The following is a 10,685-nucleotide window of genomic DNA, read 5'->3' as shown; positions in this document are numbered from 1 at the left end:
CATGTGCAAGATCACTTCCTGTTTGTAATCCGCATATCCAAATGGAGTAAGGTGTAATATCACCTAGTGTACATGGTCTAGTAATGGTGGATTTTATTTTATGCATAAATATAAATCAGGCCAGGCACTTCATAGGAGGGGTGACATAGTCTTGATAGTCCTGCCATCATCTTATGGCAGCACCTAAAACGGAGGTGACACACTCACTAATTGAGGTCAGAAGATCTCTCAAATAGGACTTTTTAATCTTTCCTAGTCATGTGCTGCTCCTTTTAACAAAATGAAATAGAGAAAGTCCTTCAGGGGTCCACTCTGAAATTAAATGCCCTATAATTCGACAGACAGCTTTCACTGTTGGATGGAGGACTCCCACATCTGTCCCTCATACAGCGAAGGTCTCTGGGCTACTTTACTCATTAACTGGGCCCATTATAGCTTCATCTGAGCTGCCGCCGCTGCTCCAATCTCCTGTCGACGGAGTTGTCGGTGTTGTCAATCTGGGCCTTCCCTGGCCACACTGATACCTGTCTAGCTCCACGGCTCACAGTTGCGGGGGGGGGGAGTCTCCTGGACGTTTGATGACAGTTAAATGGATGTCTGATGGGTTTGAAATGAATTGTGCTTCCCTCGATCTGCCATTGACATGCAATCAATATGCAAAACAGAGGAGAATCTGTGCCCATGCACACTAAAGCCTATTTTGTGGGCCAATTTGGATACTTTGATGAGTGAACAAAGATGTTGATATTTGACGACTGACATTTCTTTGTTTTCCTCTCTGACTCAAAAAGAGCATCTAATATGTTCTTCTTAAACCAAATAATTGCACAGATGAATGACCAAACTAGAATATAGAGCGTATACTATACAGTATACAGTAGGGAATATCCTTGCTACATGGAACACTAAACTGAATGTAGCCTACATGTAGTTATTCCACAAATGACAATCATTACTGGAACTATGCTTCGCTATCAACTTGTTTTTGAGTCTGTGGGTAAACCCCTGCCTTTGGATTGGGGAGAATTCCCAGGCAAGCCTGAGAGATTAGGGCCACCGTCAGGAGTGAAATCCTTTTCTATTGAGCAGAAGCCTGGGAGCTGTTCTGTGGGCTGGCTTCTGCAGTGCCCAGTGGAGAACAGTTAATTGACATTGACTTAAGCATGTCTGCAGGACACCAATAGAGACCCGGCTCCCCCACGGTTCTGAGTGGTGTTTGGAGATTGGGGAGGCAGCTGGGTATGAAAAGGCCACCCCTGAGTAGGAATGCTAATGGAATTGATTTATTTCCCTGTGTCCTGCAGCAATACCTCAGGGCTAATGTTACCAAGGAGTGGACGGAGACTGCTGTGTGCTAAACAGACCAGTTTGCTGAATAGTGATAAGGAAAATAAATCATTATTTATGGACTCAACATTGTGGATAGTTCTCAAATCGGTATAAATACATTATTGTGAGGAGTTGAATTTTTTTTTTAAACTTAATTTCTGGTTTTGTCAAGGTCAGCCTGTGAATCTCTGTTGTTTTTTACAGCTTTGATTCAAATGAGGAGCCATGTGACATGTTAGCAACCTTTCAAGATGAGAGAAATATCCTCATGATAGCTGGCAGAGCATACAGCCATAAAAAATCTGTTGCCGCAGATACGGGTTCTGTTGTCCCACCATTAAACTAACAGTATGTAGTTGGTATGATCAGCTACTTTTTAAAGCTACAATCCTTAATTGAAACAATAACTAAGCAGTCAACCGACCTCTGTTTTGGTAAAAAGCTGAGGGATGGCCCTGGAGAAATGTAACTACTCTCAAATTCATACACAGAGCTATGGATGCAAGGACTGACCATCCATGATATCAACATTATAGTTTTAACCACGTTTTGCAGGTATACAGTTTTTGTTTACATTGGAGTAAAACAAACGTATATTTTGGGTTCTGATGGGGTACGACAGTTGAACTAAACTCATGAGCGATATATAAGTTATATAATTTAAAAAACCAATGGGTATATATCATTAATTTATAAGTCCAAAATGTAATGTAGCAACTAAGGATTCTGCTTTAACAGTCAAAACATTTGATCAATCAAATATGATTGGTAAACAACTTGTTATAATCGAAATGCTAAACCTCAACAGTTCAGAGTTGTAGTTTTTTTGTAGAACAGAGTTCAGTGTTCATCTTTTTATGTCGCTGTGAAAAATGTTGTATTAATGAATTCCAATCCCATAAGAGGGTTGAGCATTGAAGCACAAAGACCATTAAATTGGAAGATATGGATGGAATGACAACTGCTCAAATGGAGGCTTTTTTTGAGCGAGGTGATAAATGACTAAATAGAATTTCTAAGGGATCAAAAGCCCTGCTGTTCTCTATTTGGGTCATTCTCATGAAACCATTCAAATACCATAGCAGTAATGATTTTAAATATAAAACATGTAATTTAGTAATATAACAAATTATCATAATAAAGATAATAGTGTTCTCTACCTTGCATAAAGAGTATTCTCATTACCGCAACGCGTTCAGCTCTGTCTGAATGTATGTAATTCAAACAAAGTCAAATGAAAATACTCTAATGTTCTAATAGATGTTTTCAAATGACAGAAAAATGATTATCTGAATATTCATGTATAATAAAAATGAAAAAATTGTGGAAGAATTAGGTGTCCATGACTGATGTTCTCATCCTCTGCAACATTTTTGAAGGACTGTTAGAGAGTTTTAAATAAAGTTTGATCTTCAATGAAGCAACACATCTGCCAGTACCTTCAAGATGGCTACCAGGTAAGCAGATCTCTTTATATGTCTCCAGATAAAAGTTAAACCTTCTCTTGTCAGACTGTGTACACGACAGTATTGATTATCATTACCGAAGGTAAAAGGTAGTTTTCCACATTTAGAAAAACGTTAGATTTAAAATGTTCTATGAAAATAGACGGCATTAATGTCTAATTATGTACAATGAGTAAAAAATTGCTTAGTCATTATGTTTTCTATATTGTTAGCAAAACATGCTAAGGTCCCTCTTCCTCCGCAACACCATTCTCACTTACCGCTGCAATTTAAGGCCAGTTGCGGTAGAGAGAACTTCTGTTTCGGTAATGAGAATTTAATCATACAGATTATATTTTTAAATATATATAATGAACTATTAATTGAAATATTATTTACTAGCTGTTGATATTTTGCTTTATGTCCTGTTTAATCGCAGACAGTCAGCAAGTGACAAAAAGAAAGCTTTAGCGAAGGCAGACAGAATTCAGAGAAAAAATGTACACCAACCCAGAACTGCTGGAAGAGTACAGAAGGAAGGAGAGAGAGGTCAGGGGTTGGAGAGTTTACAGCAAGAGTAATTAGCATATATAGTCAATAGGAAGCCGATTCCCCATACAGTGTCTATAGCAAGTCAATACCCTACAGTGTTTAGAAGTTTACACGCACGCACACACACACGCACACACACACACGCACACACACACACACACACACTGAGCCATTCAGTCTCTACTATAGGATGACATGTCCATAACAGTAAGATTTTCCCATGTTTTGAGACATGACAATTTCATTCTTCCGTTCCATTTCCAGATATCAAAAATGAAAGCAAAATTGTAAAACCAGGAAAACTCAAGATCTGACAAAGAAGCAACATGAAAAGAAGAAAGAACAGTGGGGGGGAAACTCAAAGGTATTACAGAAAAAAGAAACAGCTAAAAGCTGTGTTGGACGTGACACCACCAAGCCAGGAAGATGATACACTTCAACATGTTCAAGAACCAAACTGAAGAAGTTATTCAAAATCTTCAAGACAGCCTCCTCAAGAGAACAGCCATTCTCACCTCAGCAGGTAAATGTCCCTGCCATCAACTCAACTCCTAAAAGAAGAGACACCAGGACCAATGAAGACATCTACCCCAAAAGAATCACCCACAAAATATCCGGAGAAATTCAGAAAAGGGGCCAGATATTCCGTAAGAGAGCCTTACCGGACACTATGGCAAATCTTCATAGAAGATTTCTGTCTGAGAATCCAAGGCATAACCTTTCCAAGGCTCCATTCTTTAAACTTAAGCCATTTTGGATTGGCCAGTGAAGAGTCACAGACAGAGAAACGTGTGCTTGCAAAACGCATGAGAACTTTGGCTTGAAGATAAAGAAGCTGCACCAGCTTGGAGGTCATAGAAACTTAATCCCCAATGGACACTGTACAGGCCAGTGTGTGTGGTGATGATGACATGTGCTGTTCTAATGTTTTTGTATGTGTTGTTTTTATGTGCTCTCTGTTTTAGCCTATGTATGTTATGTACTTTTGAAGCACAGCAAAATGAAATTGATTGAACTTGAATCCATGATTGTGCCGATATCTAATTTATTGTCTACATAAAACGTTGTTTTTAACCATACCTCAGTCTTAGTATACTTATTATCATTACCGAAATCATCAACCTCATTTCCGAACCTATGTATCATTACCACAACGGGTGTTCATTTAATGTTAATTGAATGAATGGAAAAACAGTAGTTTGCTTTTAAATGCATGTGCAGAATCTATACTTTACGTTCTTTCAGGCTTGCCACATCATTTTGAAAATATGTCAGGTTTCAATGAAATATCAAAAATATTAGGTTGTAGATTGCGTTGCGGTAATGTGAGAAATCAGTAAAAATCAAAAAAAAAAAAATATTAATTCAGAGTTTCAAGTAACTGTGCATGACTGTTTATAATCAAAAAAATAATAATGTGAAAATGTATTAGCTTTCCTAATGGTCTTGACGTTTTCAGAGCGTTGCGGTAATGAGATTTTTTAAGCACTTGTTTTGGAAAATATGTTCAAAAAGGTGTTAAATTGACAGTAAATGATTTTAAATGAATGCTCACAAACACTTAAGACCTTGTTATGAATGCCTACAAATGAAATGTATTGATGCAAGTCTTTTTAAAGATTTCATGTTTGAAATCTTTGAAACCAAGATTTCGTGAGAGTAGAACTCTGTACAGAGAGCTAATGCCTGCAACCTTTAAACGTTCATTAAATATCAAAACAAAGGCTGCTTGCATAACAGTACTTTTCCCCCTCCCAGTGAAAATGCTGGAAAATGTCTCACCATTGTAATCGATTCATTTAAATCCTGTGTCTGTGTCCTATGCAATGGCATTTAACATAATTGTAAAAAATATATGTCTATAACCCTTGCTAGGCATACGTCCATCATCTTTCTAGTGGATTTGTTTGGTGTAGAAGGTTGCTCATACCCATATCAGAGACCCTCTCATGGCAAACAGACTTTATTACGAGAGGAGCCCCATTTGCATTACTTTGATGTCCCTTTACCACTCACCCTGCAACATGATTACCAGTTAAATCTTTTGGAAACAAGATCCAATCACCCTTTGAATGACACAGTACATTCTGTTCACAGCCCTTTCGCTTTTATTGAATAGATGTCAAATTGATTGGAAAACGTAGAGATGCATAACAACCATGTGGAGATGAAAAATGAACGTCGTCAGCTACAGAAACAGTTACAATTGATACATTGTTGTCTGCACATGTAATGTCGTTGCTTTACTAAAATAAGCTAAGTATGATTTCATATTGCGGTTCTGGAAGTAATCTCTACCGTCCTACAAAATCTTTTCTCATTTCCCTATAACAGAACTACGTTTATACCACTGCACTGCTTTTGAATAATTTATGAGAATTATAATGTACAGTGAGCCATCAGAAACACACGACGATGAACAATTATATGAAATCACTTTATTCTCAGAGTGTGCGGTGATTCCATTTTGGCAGGAATGTTACAGAGACTAAAAGATCAGCCTAAAATGGCATGCAGGGAGGCTGTCAGGTGGAGCTTTTCAACACAGAAGACACAAACAATTATCTTAACAACCTTGCCTACAGTACATCGCACACCATAAGCATGCACACAATTGTCAACAAATAGAGAGAGCGAGAGAGAGAGAGAGAGAGAGAGAGAGAGAGATAGGGAGAAGGGTAAGAAGATTTTACAATACAAAAAAATACTAAAGAGACAGATTTCTCGAAGTACAACCACCAGTGGACGTAAACAGGAACGATACAGACAGAAAACTGCACCAGGATAAGCATCTTCTCAACACAGAGGAAACAGTCGAAGACAATGCAAAGATAGAAACATCAGACAGTTACATTCAAGTCACAACATAGGAATGTTTTAAGTGAGATTTTTGTCAGGCAGTTTTTATCATATCGATGGTTAATTGAGGGGTGAAATGAAAGAATGGTTTAACTTGAAGAGTGAGAAAGAGTGGATCAACAGCAATCTGGCATGGTGTCTACTAGAATAGCAAACAAATAACCATTTTAGACATTTGACTTGTTTTTCAGCCATTCGTCAATAAGTGGCATTTGTTTGCGATTAGGTGACAAATAGGCAGAGATGCCATTTTGTAGATGAAAGGTGAAGGTGACTGTTTTTCTTTCTGAGCACTTTCATGGCTGTTTAGTATTCTACAATGTGTTCCAAGTAGGAAATCTGGAACTTTGACAGGATTTCAGACAACTGTAAGTTGCTGGAAAACCTTGTCGGGTTGGTTCTATAAAAAAATGTATAAGGGGCAAACCAGATCCATGCCATCTATCCATTATCCTCGTAAATGAATGATGTGGTGTGCTTGGTCCCTAACAACAAAATACTGCAATTTCAAACTAAGTTGTGGTCATTACATGATCACTACAAAATATGAATAAAAACGTACAAACGAAAAGCTAAAATACCTGAGAATTTGAAATGAAGAAAAAATATGAGATAAAGAAATTGAAAATATGAGACATTCTATCACTAACAAGACTATTCTTTGGTTTTTAATAGAATAAAACATGTCAATGATGAATTGAATGCTGTCGATGAATGCATGTGCCAACAACTAATAAATAGAAAAGTAGTATACAGTAATTGTATAATACCAACAAGTATTGGTTGTTCATTTCAGCTAAGTTTTAGCACATTGATAAATAAGTGGCTGAAGGCAGTTCACAAGTACATAAACATCACAGGAAGTTCAATAAATGTGCTCTATTAATGACCTCAAGGTTGTGGCTTTCATATGTCTAGCTTTAAACATTGTAGGCAATTGGCAGGAAAGTTTGAGAGCGTACTATGTAGCTAGGTTTTACATCATGCTCATTTTTCTTCTCTATTTCACTGCTACTACATTAGTAAGGCCCCAGAATCACACCTGGCAGGTTTCTAACGGCTAATCTTGAATCTAACTAGCATCAACACTGGGCCGATTTAAACAGTGGCAGTTTCACAATTACCATCGCCTAACTGCTTGGCACTTGTCTAGTGTACTCAACATTGATTGGTTTGCAAGCAAATATTATTATCCCAGATTGTGCATTATTGACAAATGCTCAATAGCTAGCTAACTAGCTTGTTCACTCCCAAATAAAGGCTTCACAAGCTATCTGTTACCTAGCAATCTATACGTTAGCTAGCTAGCTGCTATAATGCATTACATTTTTCCCTTTGATTACGTGTTGGACTTTTTTTTTTTTCTGTACATGGCAGGCAAGATAGCTATTGACATTTACTTGGTCATGTGTTGAATCTGTATCTACCTCAACACTTAAAAAGGATTTTCAAGCACAATTTCCTTACAGTAAGAGAAGAACATCAAAGGCATTCTTTACACATACTAGCGACATATTTGTCATTTGATGTCCATGATTATTTGAAGCCAGTGGCCATATGGATGTCCATGATCCTATGAAGCCAGTGGCCTTATGGAATGTGTTAAATATTTGGAATGTTTGAAGCAGACGGTCCAGCTTAATTCATTTTAAATTAAGAAATTAAGAAATAGATTGAAAATTATGAAATAACTTTCAATAAAGTTAGAATAAACTTTCAATAACTTTCAATAAATAATTCTGTGGTAGAACTAAAGCACAGCAACTTCTGGGGAAATGTACATGTTGACCTCTGGGATCAAAATGGACAACATATACATGTATACAAACTCAGCGGAGGACAACTCTTTCCTATGGTGTATACATTCGTCTTAAGTTATTACTAATTACCTGTCTTGTCCTGCATTCTCACAATTTACCGGTATGTTAGAACCACAAACCAAATCCCACTGAGAGACAAGGACCCTCACCGGTTCAAATGCTGTCCGATCAAACCCCCAACATTAAGCCAAACCTCCACCTCTTTCCCCACATCACACTTCAGACTGAGTTCGTATGCTTTGCCGTTACTAGTCAGACAACGCTGTGTCTGTACACTGACACACAAAACGTATTAAGCTCAACACATAATGAAGAGTGTCTGTTTTTGCTGATTCAGGACTGCACTCCATTTAGTTAACAGGAAAACCTTGAACAATATTGTATATTGCACCATTGTCACTGTCTGTTCACATAAAGTGTGTTCACAACATAGTTGTGCTTGAGAAAATGATGAGTACATCTCGTTAAATCTATATTTACAGACATGGAAATAAGAAGAGTAAGCATCTGCGTCCAATTGCCGGATTTGATTCCCACAAGTCCTACTTTATAGGAGCGAAGCAGATAAAGTTAGCAACAAGACATACAACTCTATTGGTTTGTACTAAGCACAGGTACATCAGGAATGTTGCCAATGTTGTTTGGTTCATTGTTGAGCATTTTCATTTTTATCGTGGACATCTCAAGGAAGAACAGTTAGGATGTTTATGTCTAGCCTACTGTACATAGTAGTAGTGGTGTCATTGAAACAACATTGAAAACCAGAGTTATTGCCTCAATATTAATGTATTTCACTTAATCATAACAAATTAAATGGAATTTGTACATGTACTGTACTCCAAAAATATATATTAACTGCATGCTTGAAAAACATTTATTGTTGAATTAGTTATCCATTTTCTTTCTGGTTCACCACATTGTTACTATTACCATTATTATAATTTATTTTACATTAGAACCTATGAATGTTTTGGGACGTAGAACAGTATATGGATAAAGTCTCAATGGAGAAGCAATAAACAGCTAAATTCAATCAAATTTGATATGATTTGGAGAATTTCTCAAAAGTTTAAATTATGGCTTAGACTTTTTAATATATTTTCTGGTAATCACATATATTTATTTTAAACCAGAGGCTGTTTACAAACAAAAAGGGTGGATTATGGTTGATCTCAGATCACATTCTAAGGCCTGGACACCTTGAAAACCTGACATCAAATTTGTCTTTAAGTTAATGTTTTGGATCTATGCAGATGCTACATAGGTCTCATAGTATCACCAATCAGTGGTCTTCCTTCCACATAAGACAATGTAACACAGATCATTTAAGTTAAGGACAAATATTATGGCATCTTGATTCAACCAGGGCTCTTAGAACAGGGATGTATGGGTGAAGGAGAAGGGTCGGTTAGGATGGTGGTCTTGGTTATGTGTGTTGGAAGGTTAACAATCTAATATCGCCAACACTGTTACTTTTTATTGAACATATCCATAAGTGGACCAGGAAGGAATTTCATGACGGTGTCCATGATACTTTCCTCCTCCTCCTCCTCGTCTCCGCAGCCGGGTGGGACAGCCTTCTTTGGGCGGGTGAGACTCCCTTCTGCTGCCTGATCCAAAGCAGCCTGGGCCTCGGCTTCCTTCTCCTCCTTCTTCTTGATGCCGTACTGGAACAGAAAAGAAACAAAGGCAGCCATTTTATGGAACAAATATAAACTTCACATCACACGTGCACTTCTGTACTTTCTATCAATTTTGTGGCGCTCTTCAGTCTTAATAGAGTTTTGTGCACCTCAATGTGACAATATAATACACATAACAGTACAAGATGGTAGTTATGGTTGATTTTATGATAATTAAAGGGGGGGGGGGGGTTTAGTCTACCTTTTCTCCTTGCAATGCCTCCCCTGGAATAAACAAAGTGTAGAGTGCTTTTTTGAATGCACAACCAAGATCTTGAGCTTGCAATGAACTTGTCTCGTTATGACCCGCCAAGATGCGTTGTGCCAGTTACTTGGCAATGAGCCACCTGGCACTTAATCTGCCTCCTTGAATACCAACAATTTGCATAGTAATATAGAGACCTTGTGCCCCTCTCCATTCAAATCAAGTGGATTTGTTCTTGAATTAAAGTCATTATTTTAATACTAAGCTGAATATTGGCAGGAAAATCCTTTTAGTGTAAAATCATTTCAACAACTTCACTTGTCTTTCCTCCACATTCAATTCAGGTTGAAATAATGGATCACATCATACTTCAAGTGATACATTTTTGGGGGGGAATTTTGTGTTCCTCTGGAGACATATCTCAATGGTTGTGTATGTACCCGTTATCGTTGCAAAATATCTCAACCTTCTTCTGTCTTTGATCAAGTAGTGTAAAACACATTATGGAAAGTGGAAATCATTTCCTCTTGCAGGACAATAAATAACAATTAATCAATACATTAACCAATCAATCACCATGCATTTAAATAATTTAGCAGACAATTAGGGTTAAGTGCCTTACCCAACGGCACATCGACAGATGTTTCACGTAGTCGGCTCAGGGACTTGAACCAGCAACCTTTCAGTTACTGGCCCAATGCTCTTAACCACCACGCTTCCAGCCCCCCGTGATTTTCAGTATAACATGATCTACAACAATAGCGCCCATTATACTGCACAGTAGGAACAAAAC

At 37.6% G+C, this 10,685-nt stretch overlaps 1 protein-coding gene across 2 annotated transcripts in view; it reads right to left on the bottom strand.

Annotated features, from left to right (window-relative positions):
* Positions 1-5,744: 5,744 nt before the first annotated feature.
* The window catches only part of LOC110488871 (complexin-1), a 69,357-nt gene continuing 64,416 nt past the window's right edge, over positions 5,745-10,685 (bottom strand). For both annotated transcript variants that reach the window (XM_021561308.2, XM_021561307.2), the window contains exon 4: positions 5,745-9,672. In XM_021561308.2, coding sequence (XP_021416983.1) covers positions 9,475-9,672 — 198 coding nt within the window. In that variant the 3' untranslated portion in view covers positions 5,745-9,474. The remainder of the gene's footprint in view (positions 9,673-10,685) is intronic.

The sequence above is a fragment of the Oncorhynchus mykiss genome, chromosome 14 (assembly GCF_013265735.2).
Source record: "Oncorhynchus mykiss isolate Arlee chromosome 14, USDA_OmykA_1.1, whole genome shotgun sequence".
NCBI classification, from domain to species: domain Eukaryota; kingdom Metazoa; phylum Chordata; class Actinopteri; order Salmoniformes; family Salmonidae; genus Oncorhynchus; species Oncorhynchus mykiss.
Note: the sequence above shows the minus strand (reverse complement) of the source record. Positions and strands in the feature narration are given on the sequence as shown.